This window comes from Cyanistes caeruleus, chromosome 1 (genome assembly GCF_971803275.1).
Source record: "Cyanistes caeruleus chromosome 1, bCyaCae1.hap1.1, whole genome shotgun sequence".
Classification (NCBI taxonomy): domain Eukaryota; kingdom Metazoa; phylum Chordata; class Aves; order Passeriformes; family Paridae; genus Cyanistes; species Cyanistes caeruleus.
The window spans coordinates 86,452,435-86,476,804 of record NC_141701.1 but is presented as its reverse complement, the minus strand read 5'-3'; the positions used below and the strand labels follow the sequence as shown (position 1 = coordinate 86,476,804).

Below are 24,370 nucleotides of genomic sequence, written 5' to 3'. Positions count from 1 at the left end.
AGGAACAAAGGCAATCAAAAAGATAAGGGCTGAAAAGGAGACTTGAGCATTTTTTCATCAGAAAGAACAACAAACATTCTGTGGGAGATCAAGGAAACCCACAAGCAGATACACCTTCAGGAACAGTGGCAAAATCTGTCTTTCTGTAAGATAACTACAAGCTGAATGCACTAATACCAGTTATCAGTGAACAAACAAATAAAAAAACCCAACCAACCAAAAAAAAAAATTCCCAAACAGCTACCCAAACCAAAAAAGCTAAAACTATCCCCCAAACCTATATCAAACAATATTTTGATGCTACCAAACAAGACACGTGAGAATTGCCATGAATTAAAAACAAATTGATGCTACTGATGTGGAAACTACTCAAATGCCATCTATCACTGCTGACTTCCCCTTTAATAATTCCAATTCTTAAAAAAACATAATCAAACTTTGTACACAAAGAAACCAAACAAAATGGTCAAGGGCAGCTGCAAAAAATATTTTACTGCTTTAGCACTTCAGACTTCATCAAGCATCTGTGTCAGCTCAACTCCACCAAAGACCAGCTGACATCACCTGACTTGAACCTCCCCATGCTCCTGCTGAAAAGTGTTATGGAAGTAGCATTTCCACTCAATCCAGTCATGCCTGATTGCTTTGTAAGTACAAAAAGCAAGACGAGGTTGCTAACTACAAAAATCACCTCAGCAGAGGAGTTACAAAACAAATACAAGCTGAGCCTGCAGTCTCCCCTGCAATAGCCAGGAGAAAAGAGCTGACATTGAAGATGGCAAGGCACATCCACAAAGAATTTGGCAAAGCTTAACACTGCCACTCACATTGACATCAATGATTGTGGAATTAAAACAATGGTAAAAACTGAGAATGTGTTATGATCTTTGAATGCTTTGCATCAAACACACATTTATAGTGAATCACAAACACAACTCAAGGACATAACCAAAACACAACATGACCAAATCACAGGCCTAAATCAATCCCTATTCTGGTTATATTTTAAAAAGCTAAGTATGTGCTTAAGCATTACTCAGAACAGGGATGTTGACTGGGTATTAGCAGGAAGTTACAACATTATCTGGTTGAAAAAAAATGTTATTATCAGAAGTTGGATTTTACTGCAGTACATCAAAGAATCATGACAGCTGTAAAGCTGTTGCTTTAAAACCTAATCTTTTAATGACACAGTATTTTATTTATGGGATATTCGCTAGGTATGTAAATACATCACAGTAAATTATTCTTATATATATATATATATATTTATATATATATATGTTATTTTACCTGGAACTTTATTTTTTGCCAAATGTGAGGCCCAATAAATTGTTTCAAGAAGCGTTCATCTTCACTCCAGAACAGTCGGATGTCAGGGATATCATACAGGATCATGGCCAGCCTCTCCAAACCCAAGCCAAATGCCCAGCCAATTTTATCCTGAGCACCAGCTGCAACACACAAATGAGATAAAAATTCAGAGCTTAAGTTCACAGCATGGAAGATTACTGATAAAATGTTCACCTATTTATTAAGAGGAAATAAAGAAAAAGGTGAAATGGCAAACCAGAAAATCTTACAAGTAACTGCCAAATGAATGATCTAAAGTCTATAGGACAGATCCTTCTTAAATCAAAAACTGCAGCAAGACTGAGCACATCACTGAATCAGGAACCAAAAATGGCAATAAAACAAAGCCACAGCCTTGACAATTTGTGTCCAAAGTTTCAGACAGGCTTGAGAAATGCTCAATAATGCTATCCATCACGACCCTTTACTATGCTTAGATCTGAGCATTTCCTCACTTGACTCTGCTATGTTTTATAAGACACATAAACATGAATTCCCTGTTCAGAGTATTTTCCTTGGTCTGACAGACCAAGTCAAGCCTATAGAGCATTAACATCATTACCAACATTTCAAAAGACCATAATTGCCTCTTTTGAGGCTTCTGGAAGAAACAGAGCAATGGGATGTGAGGCACCGTTGCATTAACATCACACCTCCAACCAGGGAAATCCTGAGCTGCTGCTCCTGGGAAAAGCCACTGCTCTCACATAAACAAGTCTCTTTCATGCAGCACTAAATATAAAAGGACAAGAATATTTAATAAAGAAAAGCTGTACAGATATTAATGATGCAACATTTCTGTCAGGAAAGTAAATATTAATACCTTCCTTCATTTATAGGGCAGGAGCACTGACTCATTCAAACAGGGATCTTTTCAACACAAGAAACTAAGTCTATGTTTAGCCATCATTCAACTGATTTTTAAATAAGCTGAGGGCTCAGCAGCCCTGGCAAAGGCTCAGAGCTTTTAAAAACTTAAACAAATGCCTAACTAAATAGACATGCTGAAAGGATGTGCGCATGTGTGACAGACTTGACTCCACACCATCAACACTTGTGGTGTGCTCTTGAGTCACACAACATCATTGCACATCTCACAGCTATGCACCAGGGCCACAGCAGCCTCACCAGTATCAATTGAAGCTAATATTTTGGAAACTTTGAACTCAGCAGCTTCCCCATCTTCATGCATAAAGTTGGAAGCACGAGTCTTCTTTCTGACCCTTGCCTCTGCCATCAGAAAGGAAAAATAGCTCCTATTATTTGGGCACTGATGACAGACATCCTGAGTTATCCTGTTGTGTCCAATGCTGAGACTAAACAGGCCTGAGTTCTGTTCAAATAGAGGGAGGCATACCAAGCTTGGGAAAAGAGACACACTCACAACTTCAATTCCACTAATTCACTTGAACCTGATTATTTTTCTGGAATAACAGGTCCTCAGCAGAACCTCTCTGTGTCTCACCTGCTGTGTCAGCAGTATCACACCACCACAGGAGTTACATCAACTCATCAGAGTATTTAATGGACGAGTCAGGATGTTCTGCCTGTCCTGTCTCATGTGTTCAAAGGCAAGATTTTGAACTTCCTGACATTTGAAAGCAGACAGTTCATCAAATGAACCGTGGAAGTCCTAAGAAATAGAGGACTGGGTGTGAACTCAAAAGGTACCTCATGGCAGAGCTGCTCCAAACAGTGCTTAGACCAACCAGCAGACTATGAGATAATCTGACTCTGAAAACCTACAATCCACACTGCATTACATGAAGAATTACACAACTTGCTTCTGTTGACTTTTAGAGAAAGCAGTGTGACTACAAAGAATGGCTCAAAATTTGTATTTGGGTGGGATTTTGAGTTTTGACTTTAAGCATAAACCATAAACTGTTTCTCTTCCATGCTTCTCTCTATACACCCATATATTAATTACCTTTGTATGGCTGTGAAGAAGGGAAGATAATTCATTGCAAGGTGGTGCTTCTTCAGACTTCCACCCTGTCTCTCCTAGATCAGTAACTCCTGCCTCAGTGACAGAACTGCTGTTCATTTCAGACGTATCAGATTTTCACATACAGATGGACATTTCTGCAGACCAATCCCCTCCTCCAGAGGTAAAGCACCAGGAGCAGTATCCATGAGGGTTCTGAATGGTCACTGCTTAATCTCATCAGAGGCATTAAACCTGAAACCTATGAATATTTTACATGATGGGGGTAATGATCCTCCTTCCCGATATTAGTGATGATTACTGGTAGATCAGACAGGAGAAAGAAAGATATGACAGAAGATAAGAACAGGTGTATATTCTGATTAGCAGAGCTTTGCATTTAAGACTTGGGCTTTTTTCATATTTTGATATAAGAATGGTTTTCACTGTAACATTTTTTTCCTTATTTCCTTATAAGGAAACAAACTTGAACTCTGCAATGATTATCTTGGTTTTATATCAGCAACATCTCTCCTGTTCTGGTTTTCTTGCTTGGTTTGTTGGGGATTTTTTTAGAAAGACTGGGGCACATCACAAATTTTTTTCACTTTGTAGCAGACAAAGAAATTCTGCTTTCTGCCTAGCAGCTCAGAGCAATGTCATCTGTGCTATGATTAAACACCTATACACCAAATTGAACTTGTCTTTTGGATGATCCTTGTACAATTATCAGCCTTCAAACCACAAACTTCTCAAATGTCCCCAGTGAAAGCTGTATCAGCGAAGAATTACCTCAACTCAGACAAAAAAAAATTGAGAGAAAAATGAAAATTCAGATTATTAATATTTCTCCTCTAATCAGCACTAGCCAATCTCTTCACTCTGAATCTTCAGTTATTTTGTCTCTGACCTCTTCTCCAACTTTCTATTTGTAAAGCTCCAAGTCAATGCAGCATTGATTTAAGTCATTTGAACAACTACCTTGGGGGATTTAACAAGATTAATGCATGCTCCTAAACATATTTCTGACTGGAAATGATCAGGTGACTTGGAAATTAAATGAGCCAGTAATCATCCTGTTGAGTGAGGGAGCAATCCATAGCTTTCTCAACACAAATACATGTTTAAATGCACCAAATTTTGGCAAGTATTATGCAAAGAAGTCAAGGGAATGTGAGTCAAGGAGACAGGAGGAGTGAACACAGGACAGCATTAAATGTGGCAAGCAGCAAGTTGAGGTTCTGATGAGGAGACCTGGCCAAAGAAGCAGATTCCAGGGACCTGGTGGGGCAATCATAGCAGCACTGCTTGAAATAACATAGCCCAACAGATAAAGCTTTCCTGACATATGAGCTTTCCCCAACTGGCCATCAAAGGTTTTTACACTGCCAGGTTCCTGCTGCCTCACATGAAAAATCTGACTTCCCCACCAGAAGAAAATTGCTGGAAGCTTTGCTTGTCAGGTAGCCAAAGATGGACAAGGAAAGGATAGAACAGTTTGAGTGGCTTCCCACACTGAGGGTTAGTACAGCCCAAATCTGATGTCAGAAGGTTGCATCATTGCAGGTTGCATCTCTGTCTTACAGAGAAGCCCAAGGTTCCTTATCTTCCTTGATAAGTCACATCTATTTGTCCTGGACTTCAGCTTCGAGCCCACGTGAGTCAGTTCACGTGTAAAGTAGACCAAGCAAGTCATTCTCCAAAAAGCAATGTTAAATGAAAGTTAAATTTGCTCAGTCAGGATGCAAATCTTCCCAATTATTCACTAAAGCAAAAATAATGATTTGGCAGAATTAATGGATTATATTGCCCTGAATCCTCAGAAAAAAACACAGATAGAAACACTCACCCTCTCAAGGAGTGTGAGGCAAGACATTCTGCTCTGTACAACAATTTTAACACATAATTTGCAGCACAGTATTAGTAACGGGTTGACAAAGCCTTTTTGGTTTACATTCCAGTCATACTTATTTTTATATCGATACCGGCTTTTATTTAAGAGTATTTGCTACTTCTGTAAAACTGCCAATAAAGAAATCTTCCTTTCAATAGAATCTAAATTGGGTCTTCACATTGTCATACTCAGCAGTTACTGAGAAGTGAAAGAAATTAAACTCTGATCTTGGATTGAGGCAAAATCATGAATACACAATGGCCTGAATACAAGGTATTCTTCACAAAATGCACAAAAATTAATACACCCAAAGTATGAGTAGTTGAAATCTGGGATGAGTTCCAGAAGCAAAGACCTGAATTTGATCTCCTTCTTTCAGTCCAAACTATGTCTGTTAATGGAGCCAGTTCTAAAACTAAAATGGTGGGAAGAGGGGTGAACAGATTCTCAAGGGCACATGGATTACACATCGTGTTTTACAAAACAAATCAACTTTAAACTGTTTAGAAAGTAAGTTACAGACATAATGAACATGCAACTTGACACAAACCACCACGGGTTCTGGAAACAAATGCCAAGGCCCAGATTTGAGTTCTATGTGATTCAGCTTACGAATCAGGCTTTGAAAAACAGGTTCTGCATAATAAATATTTACTTACTTCTAGAGACTAGGAATGCATAGTCTACATAACTGCCACAGCAATGAGGCAAACATGTTTTCTTGTGTTAAAAACAAGTAATTTAAAATTATTTCCTTATTATTTCCATAAATTATTTCAGACAATCTGTTGAGATAAAACTCCGATATGTTGGGAGTCAAAAGTTTTACATGGAAGAAGGTAAAAAAAAAAAGGCATCAGTCTAATACAGAAGAGCTTCTGAAACTGCAAGGTCATGTGGCTAGGTTGTTGAGCAACTGAGGCCAAAAAGCTTACTCAAGTTTTCTCTGAACTCCTCTCCAGTGAAAGCAAAAATCAAAACCATCATAGTGTTCTCTTGTAACTCAGTTAAACTGATGTATTCAGGCTCCTCTGTGCAACTCAGTTTTAATTACATCCTAAAATGAGGACTTGGCATTCAGACTATGCATGCTAAGAAACCCACTCTTCAAGAGCTCAAGAAAAGAAGTAAACATTTAATTATGCCCATTCTATGGAAAGAGAACTTATCTTTCTAAATCTCATGTGTGGAATAATTATCTAATAATAATAGTCACTTTGAGACCACAGCTATGTCTCCTGGGTCAGACTGATCTGTTCTGTTCTCTCCATTTGAAAACTAAGCAAAAAGAACTTTAAAGGCTTTGAATAAAAACTTTTCTACTAAACATGTTTATTTTTGTTCTATAACCAAAAGAGCAATGTATATACTAAAAGAACAGCCTGCTTAGAAAGTTGACCCAGGGAAGCCATCCACCAGACTCTACTTTCTTCTAAAATGTAATTAACGTTCATTCTACCATTTTATCAATATTTCAACAGGTCTAGTAGCTGGGAAGAAAAACATTTCTGAGAGGGGGAAACAGATGACCAGAGCAGAAGAAGACAGGAAAACTAGATTAGCAAGAGGAAAGAGTGAACCAAAGCAATAACAAGGAGGAGCTTTCCCTATTTTTTCCCACCTCCAACTGATATTTTTAATTTCAAATTGTTATATCTTTCTGCTTCTGAAGTTATTAATTTCTCAGTCCTCCTTGCTTGCTCCTTTCCATATTCCTACTTTTGCCCAAGTCCATCTCTCTGATTCCTGCAAGCCCTCCTAAGCATTCCCAACAAAATCAATGACAAATCCACCATTGAACAGAATCTTACTTAAACCCTAGGATATTTTTTCAGAGTTCATAACCATATACTGCAATAGCATTCTACCTTTCAAATTATATACAATAAAGTATCCACTTAACTCACAAGAGCAGTACAAGACATTAGTCATTAATTATAAGTACTCTAATGGTATATGGTTTTCTCTTTCTCTATATTTCAGTCTGCATAGCTGAACAAATGGCTTGCTTAGTTTTTGAGGTTTTTTCCTTACTCCTGTCTCAAGGCTGAACATTTTCCATGGATGACAGTGCAATTTGCTGTCCTAAAAATTAATGGACTCATTCGGTCTTTTTCCCCTAGCTCTGCCTGCAGGCTACAGTATTGCTCTTTTTGTTCTTTGTATGTAAAACCAAACTCTAATTCCTTTCTGTATGCTTTGTTCATTCAGGAAAATCTGGATTTTGAGGGTCGGGGCCTTTTAATATCTTCTAATGCTGTTAAATCTCCCTAGACACTGGGGACATGGAGATTTGAAAAAAAATAAATGCTATAAAGAAATACATGAGGGACTCCCACTTGAGAGAAAGACCAAGCCAAGAAGTCACAGTTCAGAAATTCAATTATGAATCTCATTTTTTCAGGGTGTAAGTACAGCTGGACAAATTCCCTTCGCATACATTCAACGCCCCTAGATGCAACTTTCTTGGTAAAATTTCACCAAAGTTGACTGCTTAGTGTCTTAGAAAATGGCCTTTTCTTCCAGAACAACAGACAGAGTAAGGAACAAAAACACAAAGATCATCACAATGTTGGACAATCTTCACAAGATTAAGACATCCTCAAAAGAGGTAGGAGTTTATCTGTCAAACCACAGGACACTGTGCATGTTTGATATTCCTGTTCAAGAATCAGAACAGCCAGAACACCTGTAAGTATATAAAAAGGTTAAAAAGTATGTTCAGCTGACAGCAGCATACTCTCATGATTACTCCAAATGCTTGACATTGCACAATAAATTCAACTTCCATAGGCAGGGACTGATACCACATTTTGTTTTTCTACAGCATGTACCATAAAGAAGCCTTGAGCTTATGACTGGCATCCCTTGGCTTTGCAATATATAAAAATAATAGACAGATAAGGTTTATGATTTAGCTCCTCTGCCACAAACTCATTCTTGGAAAGAAAGTCATGAAAAGCCTTATAATCACTTAGGCATCACTTGCCTTATAACTGGAGTTGGGGTAATAGTCCTTCCTTTCTAGAATGATTTAGGTAAGACGCATAATAAAAAACATTGAATTTCAAAATCTTTCTGTCAATAGTTCTTCAGTATTCTGATGGTAAAATTAAAAGATTTCATACTGAAATACAGCATTTATAGTCCAACTTCAATGAACTCCAGTGCATTCCACTACATGTTTTGTATCAGCTCTGACAAAGTTCTGGGTACACACAATTTATTTATTTTTAAGAAAGCACAACATAAAAGGTCCAGGTGTATTTAAATGTATTGTCACATAGCACAGGATCAAAAAAAATTTGTTCAGAAGCATTATCCCCAGTTTCCTTTTCTTCTTATTAGAGAACTACTCCATCAGTTCTGTGCTGTAACAGCTTGAAGGCCACTTCTTACTTTTGCTCATAAAGGAGTCTTCAAAGAGCGGCTTCCCAACCCCCGCCTACTCTGATCCCCCATCCTAAAAAATTTTACCATTGCATGTTCCTGGACAAAATATTTTCTATCAATAGGTCTCATGTTATTAAAGACATAGATGTGCTTTAAGCATGTAATTACAAACATTAGCAAATGAGATTTGAAGACAATGTCACAAAAGACCCTCTTGCATTTTTCTCGATGTTGCTCTTGAGTTCAGTGTTTCCAGCTGGCATGTGTCAAACCTGAACACCTGCAAATACCTTTATCTGCACCTGTAACACAGCTGTGGATGCTTAACTTGTCTTCTGGTACATTTTATAAACAGACATATGTAGCACATTCAGACGCCTCCGGAGACTCAATTCTGTGCCTCAGGAAAAGACATAGTGAGCCATGAGCTGCTCCTTCTCCTGGGCCTAAAATCTCCTGTTTCCTCTCCCATCTTCATGCTCCCAGGAACACTCAGATGGAGCAAAACCTGAACTTACAAATTAGTTTCTTTAGCTTGTAGTGCACTGCTTGATCTCTGTGAAGCGACAGCTCTTTGAAATGCATTACCAGGTAAAGGCCTTGAACTATGCCTAATCCCACACCAGCTCAGTGGCACTGTGGAATGGCGCTGCCATGTCCAGAGCTCTTCTGGGGCAGAAAGTGAAGGGTTCCAGTCAAGGCAAAAGAGTTCTCCTTCCTACTCAGTTCATGTTTTAAAGTTGTACCTGGTCATTTACAATTTGATGGCTATTAATATATTCTCTTGGGATCTGGGGAGGCTTCCAAGCAGATGCAGAGGTATCTGCACGAAGATGCTGAGAAGCAGCATAATTCTGGCCAACACTGGTACCTACTCAGCCATTACACATTGCAAAGTATTTGATTTAAACCAAATCCTTCAGTTCTACTGTAAATAGGGAGAGAACACAACAAATAATTATTCACTCTATCATAAGAAATGTAGAGATAAACACTTAACTTTTAGACATGCAAATCAGACTAAATGAATTTGACCCTATGTATCCATTTTAGCTTAAAGTTTCACTATGAAACAAGCATCACTGTATAATTACAAGAACAAAAATCTTTCATCTCAGAGCAATCACTTCGTGTTAATATCTCTTTTAGATTTCTCTCTCAGATTTCTTTTAATTAGTTTCCTCATTTCTAGCAACTTTTTTCATGATTTTGGGACTCATATAATACAAATGCAATGGAAATTATGTTTCAAGTACTCCCCTGTTCTTATTTCCCTCTTCCTCCTCTGCACAAAATGTCTACAGCCACTTAAAAAAACCCAAAAATTATAACATACATAATTTATTTCAAATCATCTTATTCATCAGTAATACTACAGGACCACAGCCAGATCTCCATGCTTTTCTTGCTTATGAGTAGAACATTTAACTTAGTGATTATCTTTACAATTAAGCCACCATCTCCATAAGAAGAAGGTGAAAAAAAATGTTTAAGTAATTGTTCCTTAAAGTTCAAAGTAACTCTTTTTCATTTACTTTCTGATTTGCACAAAATTCACAAGTTCTGGCAGCAGTACTTCTTTTTTCTCTGAAGTACAATGATTTTTTTTTAAAAGTGACATAAATTGTATTAAAATTTGGCATAAAGTGGTTGAAGGAGCTTCACACAATACAATATTACTAGCTATTGTAGATGAAAGAAATATAACATTATAAAGTCTCACCTAAACTATATAAGAAAATCTCAGGAAAAGACAGAAGAAAAGGTTTTGCTTGAAGTCCTTGAAGTAATCTGTGGAAGCACATTAGCTGTTTTTTGCAGAGGCTTCTTGCTTACTCTGGCCATGCAGTTGATAAGGCATGTAAAAGATGATGGAAACAGATACACAAGTGAGGGATGGGTTGCAGGATGACCCTGCAACTACCCTGTGCCTAGGTATATTTACTCTATAGAGCAGTTTACACCATTACACAGGGACCAACAGCACAAAATAGACCAGCTTTATTTACTTGTGAACGAGGAAGGATTTTCCTCAGAAAAGATTCAAAGAAGACAAAGACTGCCACATAAAGCATTCAATCTTTCACAGTTATTTGAAAAAGAAACCCCATGTTTCTCCCACTACGTTCATATAAATTCTCAATTTTGTCTAGTATTTTGTATATGTGACAGAGGTATGTACACACAGAATTACTCTACAATTCTTGTAATTATATTACACTGATGACTCATAAGAATGTGATGATATACAACAGAATACTTCCATTTTTCAGTTTTCAATTTAAAACATCCAGAAAATGGTCCACAAAAGTGAGCCTTAACACAACACTTGGTGTTTCAATGAAACATTCAGATATTCTGAAAAAGTAGAATTAAGGTTGCCTGAGGAACACTAAAATGCGCTCATCTTAGCAATACATTATGATGCTGTCTGCAGCGAGACAAACAAGTATCAATCTTTCCACGAGAGTTTGCTCTGTTCAGCACAGAGAAGAGACAATGGTTAATGGTCCCTGCTTGCATTCCTTGCATTGCTGAACACGTACCCCAAGTGCTTCTCACACTGAGCAATACTCAAGCTGAGCTCTGAAGGTACATTCTTTCTTTTATGAGCTTCCCAATGAAGCATTTGGTTCCACAATACTTAAATGTTTGCAAAATATTAGACTTCTTTTTTTTTTTCTTCTTCTGCATGTCTTTGTAAGTTGGGCAAGTATTGGTGCCTCCTGTATTGAAGCTGGAATTTGGGCACTTTGGAACTTTAAGATCAAAAGAATCTATTAACTTTGCTCCCAATCTGACATACCCAGGGCCTGATGTTTCTGAGCACCAAGGATGTCATGGGGTTTAATGTGTTCAAAGAACAGCTCCCTATTACGACAGCAGCTGTAGAGAGCACTTGACACTTCCGCAAATCAGACCTCGTGGTCTCAAGTCAGGCACTGGGACAACAAAAAGCACATAGTGAATGGCCACTGCAAAAGTCTGAAGTTCAAAGATATTGCTACACTCTACTAGGAACTTTTTTCCCCAGGAAGGAAGAGATGGCACAGCAGCATTCAAGGGCACACACTGCTCTTTCCTGCTGTCATTAAAGACACCCATGCTTTCCAACTACTGCCTTAGTGAGGCAGACACTTGTAACAGTGGTATCCTCCACCAAAGCAGTTCAAATTCATCCACAGAGGAATGATTGTCCTGGAAACTGAATAAGACAATGTCTTCATAGGAGAAGAAGCAAATCCAGCAATGTCCTTTGCTTTCTAAACACTCCTAACCTCCCCTTGCCCTGTTCTGCCCAGGATGCTTTAGAATGATGGAGGTTGCTTTCTCTGTCTCGTTGGGACACAGCACAAAAGTTCCAAGGGAACAAGTCTCCTATGTCTTGGGAAAGTGCCAATGGATGACTCCAGCCCTGGACTGAATTGTGGAGAGCCTGACTCAGCCATGTCCACCCCATGGTGAACACTGGATGGGTTCAGCTGACAGCAAGTCATGGACCAGAGAGCCCACACTGCAAGTCTGCAGAGCTAAGCAGACTCTGGGGATGAACAAGTCTGAACCTTCCACCCCAGCAGTGCTCTGCTTTACCCAGAGGCCCAGCCTCTCAGAAACACTGTACTATTTACAGAACACAGACACACACTTCTTGTATGCCTTTTTGTCTCCCCCCCAAAACAACACTAATCAATGAGCACACAAACCTGCAAATAAGGTGGGCTAAAGATGTAACTAGACTTGACTAGAAAGTGACTCAAAACTACAGCAGTATGTAATCCAAAGCCAACTGAAGTCAGCAGAAAAAAACCCAAACATGCAGACCTCAGTACAGTTCCTGCCTCACCGAACATCACCTCATTCCATGCACAGAGCAGGGGCATGAAGGACACACCACTGTCTCTATCCCAGTGTCTCAGCAGGGATGGAGGGATGTGCCCGCCTGTGTTTTCTCTGTGTGTCACTATCACAGCATCTCAAAGGGAAAGATTAGACTTTCACTCAGTAAGTTTTGTGTCTTCCTTGTGGAGACCATATGAATGGAAATATTCTGATAAGCATAGAACATAAATAAAAGAATATTGCTTTGATTAGATGGTATTTTAATTCACTGCTAAAATATTTAAATGAATTATCAGAGAAGGCTATTTATCTGCTTTTTTTTCTGGAATATAAGGAGAAAAATTTCTCTTCCTCATTTGAAGAACTGAAATTTAAAAGAGATTTCTTTCTCTAAAAAAGTCACTAGTTCTCTAGATAATATTCCTTTTTCACAGTAGGTAATTAATCCCTTGTTATGCATAGAAGTTAATTTTATAAAGGTAGTGTGCCACTGACACCTAAAGAAATGAATGATAAAGGAAATGCTGTACATCTCTAATTCCTATGTAATAACAATTAATGAAGTATTATTTTCTACTGGAATCTTTTTTATAAGCACTAGATAAAGGGGATGCTGTGCTTTTAAGATTAACTCACATTACCAAATTGAGTCTTTTATAGCTATCAGAAATATAATTAAAAGAATAATCTTTCTACAAAATAAACATACAGATAGTATTTAATTATATCTTTTTGCTTTGCAGTTTGAAAATTGACAGCAATTGCTATAGAAACTCATAACCGGTCTGGTAATTTTTGCCCTGCACTCATGTAGAGAAGCCCATCTTGAATATCAGTCCCACTTGTCAATAGAGGAGAATCTAAAATAAATTAACATTTAGTTTTACAGGACAGCAGCTAATTGGATAGTTATTTTGTCACTGTGTAAATTTTCAGTGACCTTTCCAAAAAAGAAAGAACAAGTCAATAGAAACTGTTTCTTCTTGACTTTCTCCACCCCCATTTTAATTTATTTTTTTTAACAGCCATCTGGAGCTTCTTTATCTCTTTACAAAAACACATAGTTTCTTTTCTTTTTTTTCTTTTTTTTTTTTTTTTAAATTTTTTTAAGGTAGAAAGAATATGCTAGGAAGTTTTGTTCTTTTTTTTTTTCCCTGTATTTTGCCTTTCACTTTAATAGAGGTTTTCTAAGTTTTTTTATCACAATTACCATATTTACAGCAAATAACATCAAGTTTTCCAGCAAAAAGCAGTCTTAGATCTTGCTTCACTCCTCATTCCCTCCCTTGTTCAGGATACAGAAAAAGAAAAAGCAACAAAATAAAAGCACAGAAGGGTCACCTTTCAACAGCTGATTCACATCTGTACACCTTGTAAAGAAACACCTGAACACATAAGTAGTTTATCTACATATACCCACTGAAGCTTACTGAATAACAGCAATTTCTAAATATAAGTTGTATCAGCATAGCTGTGGATAAAGACTGAATCAGCTCAAATCCTATTACTCACCCTGTACTCTACCACCACGGGCTCTGAACCCTTCCCTCTGCTGGGCAAGGGATCTTGCTAATATTAAAAGCAATGGAAACGCACAGCTGCTTTAAAAAGTGGCATGACCAGCTCTAGGAATCCTCTGCCTCCCTCCTGAAAGCAAAATTGGATGCACATGCACACAGCATGGGAAGCAAACAGGGGGAATTGAAAGTCTGAGAGCAGTTCCATGCCATGACCTCCCCAGGATTATAGATATGATGGGACAGCTCACTTCACTGCAGCGATAGATGGGTACAGGCTCTGCTGGGAGCGATTTAAAACACGATTGAACAAAGCCCAGGGCAGACTGTTCTGTCTGGACTTGTGCTGAGCACGGGGTTGGACCACAGAGCTCAGGAGTTCCCCTCAGACACACAAGATTCTTTGTGTGTGTGCTCGTAATTCTTTAAAGGAAAATCATGCTCAGTCCTTGCTTAGGAGGAATTTTCAGGGAGGAGAAAGCCCAACATACTAACCTCTACAGGAAACTTCTTACATAGAAATTACTGTGGTGATTCCTGTGGGCTTCAAAATAAAAGGAGCCTGCAAGACTGTACCATAACATTGCAAAAAAAAATAAAAAATAAAATAAAAAATAAATAAAAAGAGGCTAAAGATGGTAGTGTGTTTTTCTTTCTCAATATATTACATTTTAAACTTACATACCCCGAGGTCATTTACATGCAAACTCCCTGTCAATTCCTTCTGCAGTGAATGGTTAAGTATGTCATTTGGGTTTTTTATATGGCAACATCCTTCAAGCAGCACCTTTGGTTTACCTTCCTCATGAAACCACAATCAGAAGAACTTCTATAAATGTCACTTGTTATTTATGGAGCACTTCATCATTTCAAGGCAAAGTGGACAAACAAGTTAATATTTAACAAAGCTCTTGGGATCATGGCACCATTTCACAGATGAGAGAGAGAAGGGCTGCAAAATCTTCTTTTTTGTAAGAAAAGCTGATTTGGGGTACCCATTCCTGGGCTTCTGGGGATTGTGAGAATTAACAAGTTCCTGCCATACAGGTTATGCAAACTGTATAATAATATACCATACATTCAAAGAACTCCTAGAGTTAGAACCCACTACTTAATAGTTTGGTTTTTGTCTTTAAATTGAAACAAAACTCCACACATGGACTCACACACTCCTTTTTTTGTAGAATATTGCAGTGGGATCTTTACAGTCAACAAGATTTTAGGGGTTCCCACAAGTTACTAAAGATACCATATGTCAAATTACACAAGACACTGAATTCTGCAAAGGATCAGCTAATATGGCAAACTGCTGAGTTTCACATGCTGTGAAATCTATGCAGTTCCCGAAAACAATGTTTAAAAGTGTTTTTTGCCTTCTTTCCTTAGGTCTTTAGAAATAATTCTTTAGATTTTACTTTAATATTTTGGGAAGTGGAAACCTTTACCAAGAATACAATCCTTCCTACCATAATGCTCATATAAATCACTCAAATCAACTAGATCATGATGAAAACAAACAAAAACTTAATTGAAATTAAATATACTAAATAATAGGAATTATCAAATCAATACACAGGTACGTAAAACCATCTAGACCAAAGGGAATTACATGCTGCAACTCCTCCATGACTAGTAAGGGATTGGAAAATTGATAATGCAAAGCAGAAAACTCCCCTGGAAGGCAACCTCACCATCTGGCTTATCTCAAATCCAAAGGGAATTAAACAATAAAAGATAATAATTTTCCAGCAGTGATGGAGCAGTGCAGAGTGGGGGACAAGAACCAGGCACAGCTGAGAGATGATGTTTATGAAGCATTTTTATAACACAGTTCTTTATGTCTTCTAGCAAACATCAAGCCTTAGGGAAGTGCTACAATTAACCTTGTCTTATAAATGATGAAATTTGAAGTATACTAGTGATTTGTGGAAAGAAACCAAGTGACCAATTCACTAAGTGAACAACACAATTCAGAATTATTAATTTCTAGAATTGATGTCAGAATCACAAAAATACACTTCAACAGGAGTTTCTGTACTCCCCCCACCTTTGTGAAGCTTTTGAACTTCCAGGTGTACTAAATTCCACAAGATGTTGCTGCGTTAAAAGAATCTTAATTACACAGTTTTAAATTACTTCATCTAATCAATAATCTACTAATACTCTTTTTGAGCAATTTGCTATGACAAGCTGAAAACAATCAAGAATCCGGGATTTGCATTTGAAATTTTTAAACAGTCCATTTTATTAGAAGAGACTATAAACTTCCTTACTAATCTCCAGATTAGACATATATTGAAAGCTACGTTTAATAAAATTTATGATTGCAAGTGTGCAGTAAACTGTCTGTGTGGGACAATAAGCATCATCAGGTTTTGCCTTATCAGCAAACTGTGAAGCATTCCCAGCTAGAAAGAAAGATATGGAATATTTGGTTACCATATTTCTCTGCTGCAGGTTTTCCCCTTGTTTTTCTCTGATGCAAATGTTACTGGCCATAAGACAGTACAGTGAGATCGAGCACTCAGCTGGAGCACAGAACTTGATAACCTTCATCATCTCTTTTTCATTAACATACTTTTAAAATACGCATACCTCTAAGAATCCAGACCACAAAATCCTATAAAATTCTTAGAGTTGCACAGGTATGACTTAAGATTAAATTATTATAAACACAACAGGATGATCACAATTTCATTTTACTTGTCAGTGTCTAGAATGTATTGCACACAAGTTGAAGATAATTATAAGAGGTTTTTAGCTTCTGAGCAGTTTCATGATGACTGCCTGCTTTCCTGAACAATTTAAAATGTTACCAGCCTTTAAAATATAACCAGATTAATAAAAGTGTCCTTGGATAATTATCACATAAAGTTTGCATATATGACAGAATAAGCTTTCGTTCTACAAAATATATGTAATTCCCCCAAGTCAGGTAAGATGGGATAGGCTCTAAGATGTAGCAACCCTCAGATGAATATAAATCCTTCCTACTTTTTGTTGTCACAATAGAGCTCTTCTGCCAAACTCCAGAAAAGAGTCACCACTAGCAGCAGATTTTGGTACGTGTTCATTTTGACTTGTCAAAAATCAAATTAAATAAATAGAGCTTGCCTATGCAGAAATGCATTCTGATATTAAAACTAGTATTTGTTTTTCATACATAAAAAAAAAAATTTAGAAAAGTATAAATCCTAATTTTGGATTTAAAATTAATTCTCTACATATCTATGCTACCTAGAATCAAAATTAATAAGCTTTTTGGATTAATATAAGGAAGTTCTACTCTGAAACAGGCTTGCAGTTTATGTGCAATTGGCCAGAGCTGGAACAAGCATGAAGGGCAGAACAAAAGATTGCCAGGCACAAGAGTGTAAGATGAAAAGCAGAAGGAGAGGTAAAAAGGAGAAAAAAAACCACCCCACATTTGCACAGACTGGACTGCATAACAAGCTCAGCTGGTGTGAATTAGTATAAAAGCTTCTCCAACATCAATGAAACTGTGCCAATTCAGACCAGATGAGATCTAAGCTGTCACTAGCCAAATGGCAAAAGGAAAAAAAAAATCAGCCCAGTTCTTATTTATTTCAAAATATACCACTGGCTTCACTGCTCCTCTTCCTAGTTTCCTGCAGCATAAGTAGGAGAAGAATCAGAAATATTGCAATTCCACAAGTCTGCATATAAACATCTACTGACTGCACAACCAGTTAAGGTATCCAACACCATCCTGTAACAACACTTCAGATCAGATGAAATTCACCTTATTTCAGATTCACAAAAAACACCAGAAAATCAGGAGAGAAAAAGAGCTGCAATTTTTATTAGAAGCCTATGACTTTGGAAAATTTCACTCTTAAAGAAATCAAAAAAAATTGAAGATTGTAAACAATAGAGGAAACCAAGAAGTGCAAAACCAGGCCAGTATCAATGCCTTCCCCAATATGAAGAGATGAAAGAAAGTTTGTACCAGCATCTGCACTTTGTTCCTCTCCAACTTCTTGACAGAGTCCAGCCATGATGTAGTTCTGCATAGCTGATATTAACCTAGTCACAGCACAAAAAGGAGGCTGAACTCAGTAAAATCACTGGTTCTATTGTTCAGGCCTTGTTTTAGCTTTAGCTGAAATTTACAGTACATTCAGACAATCCTTTCAGATGAACAAACTTTCCCTTTACTCTCCCTGCCTTGCTGGTAGAGACTGCAAGGTTCTCTCTGTGGTGTACAAAGGCTAAAGGTACCCAGCTTCCTGAACAAGTTAAAGGTATCCAGCCTCCTGAACAGGCTAATTCTGCTTCCTAGTAAGATCAACAGGAAGCTCCAGAAAGAGCAATTTATCCCCACTTCTTGCTGAGGTAAACTATCCAGCTCCCCTACAGCTAGTCTGTGGCCAACATATCCTGGAGGCTTTATTCATCTGCCACGACTGCAGAACACACCTTCCAGTGACCCAAAACCTGGTGTGCTATTCCCCAGTCTTCTGCTCCTACCACTAATCTGAAGATAAACTTCACTACACCAGCCTTATTGAACCGGCTTAAACTGGCAAACCTGCCAGCTATTATCACAGAGTCATAATTGTGTACTGATTCTCACAAATTTTTGACCTCAAAATTCACAGTCACAGACACACTATGATAGAAAAACTGCAGAGTCTGCCTTTGTCAATCTCTCCTCCCTTTGAATCCACATAGTTAAGGTAAGAAAGAAAGGTGAATTTGCAAAACTGCACTTCAAGCAATGCACACAAATAGTTACAAAGCCCTTAAATTGGTCTGCATTTTATGTTCATGAAGACCACCAGAAAAACCAAAAGACCACCAGAGTAAAATGTGGACAAAAACCTACATGGGAAAATCTCCCACTCCTCACAGCCACCACTGACAAGAACAGATGTTTTCACCTGCATTGTAAAGTTACTCTGGTTTGTCCACATGTGAAAAAGAGGAACACAGTACCGGGAACCGATCAGAGGAAAAAAAAAGCATTAAGCCGCAGGAAGACTGCTGATAATATCAACCTTGATAGTCTTTGACTGAGCCAAGAAACATACACTTGGGTCCCTAATACCACTATGGGGCTCTTCTATGTATTTGCCATGGTTGATACACTTGTTTTTTAATACCTCTATAAATCTGATTCGATAATAAAACGCAAGACAAGTGTAAATCATCAATAAAGATTTAAAAGTATCCCAAAAGCTTACACTGGTCTCTTAAGGTAGCATAAGTGTAGGTTTCACTGCTGAAATAAAGGCACAAGGCCATCACTCACATTGTTAAATGGTGCTTGTCAAAAAAAAGCCAGGTCTGATTATTTCAACAGTAGCAGCCAAATCCATCTGCTGCTCAATGACCATCCAGAAATCACTTACAAGCTTCAAAGGACTGAGTTACTACTGCACATCCTCCAGATATATACACAAAATCATTACTAATCAATTTTTATTTTGCAAGAAGTTCTCTTTGGCCTTCTAACCTTAAAGCTCAGCTGAGTGACATCAAGGGTTTGTGGGTGAATTCAGAGTAAAATTATGCTAGAGGGGTATGCTAGAGGTTTCTGAAGCAAACAGTAAACACTCCTCAACCACAGCTATCTTAGTTCTAATTTTGTGAGATTTGATTTTACTGTTCAATAAAGTGTCTTCCACCAGGTGTGCTTTTGGGGGAGCACAAACTGAACAAAAAGCATCTAGACATCATAGAAGCTCCCAGATGGTTTCAAATTCAGCAAATGCTTCCTTTTGGACTTCAGCTAAGCTTTAGTCCTGCAATCAGAAGTTCCCAGCAACTGGGCATCACTGAAACTGATGATGGTCTGAGAGGGGTATTACTGCGGAGACCTTGCAGAAGTAGGACCATGATGATTTATGATTATCACACTCAATAGCAGAGCTGATCACAGTGGAACATACAAATACCAAAACACCAAAGGAAAGAATTTTCTGAAATACCTCTTGAGCTTATCTAGTTCAATGGCTCTGGTTCAAGCTTAGCCACCTGGAGCTGCCTGCCCTCTTTTTTATGGCATTTATGGGTATCTTTATGAAAGAGACCTCAAGAGCAGTCAAAAGCAAAGTATTACTCTACACAACTCTCAGTTTCTCTTCCATATCATCACAAAGAAGAGACAAAAATATTTTTAATCCATCCATCCTCACAAAATAGGCACAAACTCAAGTTTCAAAAGAATGAACAATATCTAATTTGGATGGGGTAGACAGAGAAAGAAACAAGAGCAAACCTGCAGATAACCTAGGTCCACAGATTTGTAAGACACCATGATAAATGTCTGCTGATTATTTTCTTAATACATCTAGAATGTATTTCCTCATTTATGTAAGAGGATGGTATTGGTTTTTTTCCGCGCAAAGAAAGATCCTCCACTGGGACTCATAAAGGCTGTAATATTTTAGGAAGCTACTATTACACTAAGAATAGTTGAGATTGTCTTGCATTTTCTTGTTCACAGCTTTATAATTAACAAAGTAAAAATGTAGGCTGTTATGTTTGATGGAAGTTTCCCCAGAGAGATCAAATAATCTACAGCAGCAACAGCTTTCTATAATTCTGAATATAATTATAGGAGTGAATTTCTTTTTATGGTGTAAACAGTCATAGTTAAGTAGATGGGTCTTAGTGATTGCCACTTGCATTTCTAAGGACATCTGCACAAAAGTCGGGTTGTTCTTTGCCACATCTTAGGACACTTACTAAAGTAATACTGTTAATAATACTGGGGTTCCACATGGTTCCATCCTTGGCCCAGTCCTGGATGCAAGACTAAAGGAATATGAAGAAAGTTTGCTGACAATACTAAATTGGGAGGAGCTGTCAATTCCCTTGCGGGCAGAGAGGCCCTTTGGAGAAACCTCCTTAACAAACCACAGAGATGGGCAATCATCAACCATTGAAGATTAACAAGGGGAAGTGCCAGATTCTGCATCTGGGATGGGGCAACCCTGGTTCTGTGTATAGGCTGGGGAATGAGAGGCTGGAGAGCAGAGCTGTGGAAAGAGATCTTGGAGGCCTTATCACTGGAAAATTGAACATGAATCAGCAGTGCCCTGGCAGCCAGGAGGGACAGCCCTGTCCTGGGGGACATCAGGCACAGCATGGCCAGCTGGGCAAGGGAGGGGATTGTCCTGCTCTGCTCTGAGCTGGGGCAGCCTCACCTTCAGTGCTGGGGGCAGTTTTGGGCACCACAGTACAAAAAAGACATTGAGCTATTAGAGAGTGCCCAAAGGAGAGCCAAGGGATGCTGAAGGGTCTGGAGAGGGAGCTGTACAAGGAGTAGATGAGGTCACTTGGTCTGTTCAGCCTGAAGAAGAGGAGACTGAGGGGAGATCTCATTGCAGTTACAATTTCTTCATGAGGGAAAGAGGAGGGGCAGATACTGATCTCTTCATTCTTGTGACCAGTAACAGAACTTGAGGGAATGGCCTGAATCTGAGCTGGGGGAGATTTAGGTTGGATATCAGGAAAAGGTTTTTCACCCAGAGGATGGTTGGGCACAGGAACAGTCTCCCCAGGGAAGCAGTCACAGGACCAAACCTGTCTGAGATCTAGAAGCACTTGGACAATGCTCTGAGACACATGGTATGGTTCTTGGTGTATCCTGTGCCAGCAGTTGGACTCAATGACCCTCATGGATCCTTTCCAATTCAGTATATTCTATGATTCTATAATTAATTTATACCATATTAAAAAATGCATATTTATAGTTAGGGATACTTTATATTGACATTACAATGTCAAATCTGGCATCAGCAATGAAAAGTCAAGGAATGTTCATCAGAAAAATGAGGACTGAAAAAATCTGTACCCAGAAACATGTTTTTCCAAAATTTGGTCCTTTTAACTATAAAAATAATAAAAAAAAAATCTCTGCTATGCTTTGTGGAGCTGTGTGATCACATACACAACATATTTACATATGTGCATATTTACAGACAGATAGACAGATAGATGTCTACACACCACACAGACACACAATCTTTCTCAACTAGTATTTTTTGAGTTGTAAAGGAAAATCTTTTTCAGCCAAAATGGCTGATAAAAATAAGCATGCTGATGAAACACACTTGGAATCAAGGCTTAGGAGGGGTGCTTTAGAAAATCACCCTACAGTACAATAGCTGGAAGGAGAAGCCTGAAGAATAATGCCAAGGACAGACAATACTCCTCTCCTGATGGCCTAAAATAACACTAAACATCAACCCATGTCCCAGGCCTTCAAGGTATGAATTGAGGCTACTACAGAGCAAGAAAGTAGTGCATTTCTCCTTCAGTGCTGCAGGGGCATATACTCCTACAACACTCAGGACCAGCATCAAAGATCCCCAATATCTGCTACAGTTGCAGATACCACAGAAACTCCTCTCAGCCTGTATTTCTTCAAGAAGATTAAATTTTCTGTCTTAGCCACACACAGCTGAAAAGCTCCTTCACCACTACAACTCTTGTTCACAGAGAAAAATCTTCCTACACAATAAGAGTCTGTGCCCTGACCATCCTTCCACCTTGAAGTTGTTTCACCTGCCCTGCTCCTGACTCCTGCACTTTCTCTCTCATGATACACCTCACCTAAACCCAGACTACTGTCTGCAGAGAGGTGATGGCACAACCTGAAAGCACAGACAGTAGTTAATTGTATATTAACACTTTTCATTTTGCTGGATCCATCTACTCCTTGACAAAGAGGTACAATAATGAAATTGGGTAACTCAACAGTTATCAAGACACCCCAGATTTTCAAACACGTAAAAAAGTATAAACACACACATAATTTAGCAGTACACTCTTTAAAATGTAATACAAAATCTAGATATATGACCATATTTCAAAAGAAAGACAAATCACCTCTTGTTGGCATTATTTTCAAAGGAAGTTTTGGATTTGGGCCCTTTAGAAAGAAGAATCTTTTCATTATGGGCACCAGTAGTAGGAATCAAAGATTAAAAAGTATGGTCTTCTGACCTCTACCTCTTTTAAGTACTAATAGCTGAAAAATCAAGAGCACATAAGAATGAGATGGTACTGCAGGATTCCAGTTACATGTGTCCAGTAATGTCCAATGCACTTGTACTGCCATGATCACTAAAACAGTTACTCATTACTCAGTTTCACCACTCAGGTTTATCACCACACAACAGACACAAAAATGCAAGATTTTCTTGCATGAGTTTCTTCTGTTGGAAAAGAAGGAAGCTTGTATGGTTCTGTTCATGTTTCCCATCCTGATTCTCATTTGGGAAGTAGCTACAAGAGCATGACAGCCTCAAAGCTCCCTCATGCTTTAATCAGCTTCTGGTGCAAAATTTGATGACATGACTACATATAACCATTTCTAATAGGGTCAAGTGTGCAACAATCCAAACCAGAAGAGTGGTGGGGGATAACCCACCTATAAAACAATAATGCAGAGAAGACAGTAAAGCAAGGCTGTCAGATTCTACCTTGATTTCACTCTTGTGACCAAATACCATGGGTAAAGAAGAGCTACACTCTCATAAACACCTTACTTGCTCTGTTCTTCTGTGACATAAACCTTCTCTTTTCCCTGAGCTCCATTTAGGACAGTGGCCACAGAGGAGGACACAGCTGTCCAGGCAGTGCTGTATTTGCAAACAGATCCCAAAGATTACACATTCAAAGGTCTGTTCTCCCCAAGTATTCTAGAAGAAATACACTGATGTTTCAGATACTATGTTGTTTTGCTTAAGAATAAACTTGTAGGAGAAAAAAATCATCAAAGGTAAACGATCACCAAATTTCCCCTTCTTTTATTTAACTGGGAATATCTGTGGGCAAAACTTATGGTGCAATGCTATTGCATCATCTGTGAATGTTTGACTGCATGCAGTTATGCTTCTGAAACAGTGTAAATAAAGAATATGAATGCAGAACACAAGAACAGAACAGAGTATTTGGCAAACACCTAAGGAAACCATTATATCAAATTCTGATTCATCTGTAAAAGAAGTATGCTACACTGAAAAGTATTATACATTTAAGTAAAAGTAATTATAAGTTTTACTTTAATTAAAAATGCTCTTAATAGTATAATAGAAAGTGTCTGTGCTCTTCTGCTGACAGCAGCTGTGCACATTATAAAGAGACTAGAACTGATGTGCCCAACCTGCACAGTTCAGTACATTTTGGTCTTTTTGTTAACCTGTTATTCAGGATTATGCTGGGTTTGAAGCATTATCATGTAATAAAAGCAGCAACTGAACAGTATTCAGGATCAGTGGTCATTCATACATTCATTGTTCCAATAATTTGAGCACGTTCAGCAGAACACATGAAAGCACAGATGTATTTAGTAAGAACATTCACCACAAGTTTTGTATATAAAAAATGGTTAAGAAAAGGACCAAAATATTTCTGAAACCCTCAGGGCTTTTTCTTTTTTGCCTCTTAGTCTGCAATGTAGCTTATCTA

General features: G+C 38.2%; 1 protein-coding gene and 1 long non-coding RNA gene across 17 annotated transcripts in view; both read right to left on the bottom strand.

Annotated features, from left to right (window-relative positions):
- FARS2 (phenylalanyl-tRNA synthetase 2, mitochondrial) overlaps positions 1-24,370 on the bottom strand; it is a 230,547-nt gene that overhangs the window by 93,010 nt on the left and 113,167 nt on the right. For all 16 annotated transcript variants that reach the window (XM_086900870.1, XM_086900839.1, XM_086900903.1 and 13 more), the window contains one exon: positions 1,294-1,454. In XM_086900870.1, the coding sequence (XP_086756996.1) occupies positions 1,294-1,454 (161 nt within the window). The remainder of the gene's footprint in view (positions 1-1,293; positions 1,455-24,370) is intronic.
- Positions 6,889-24,370, bottom strand: part of LOC147655699 (uncharacterized) — a 28,487-nt gene continuing 11,005 nt past the window's right edge. Inside the window, exons 2-3 of the long non-coding RNA XR_015290190.1 lie at positions 10,291-10,404; positions 6,889-9,495 (exon numbers count right to left, since the gene is read on the bottom strand). This is a non-coding gene — a long non-coding RNA (uncharacterized LOC147655699). The remainder of the gene's footprint in view (positions 9,496-10,290; positions 10,405-24,370) is intronic.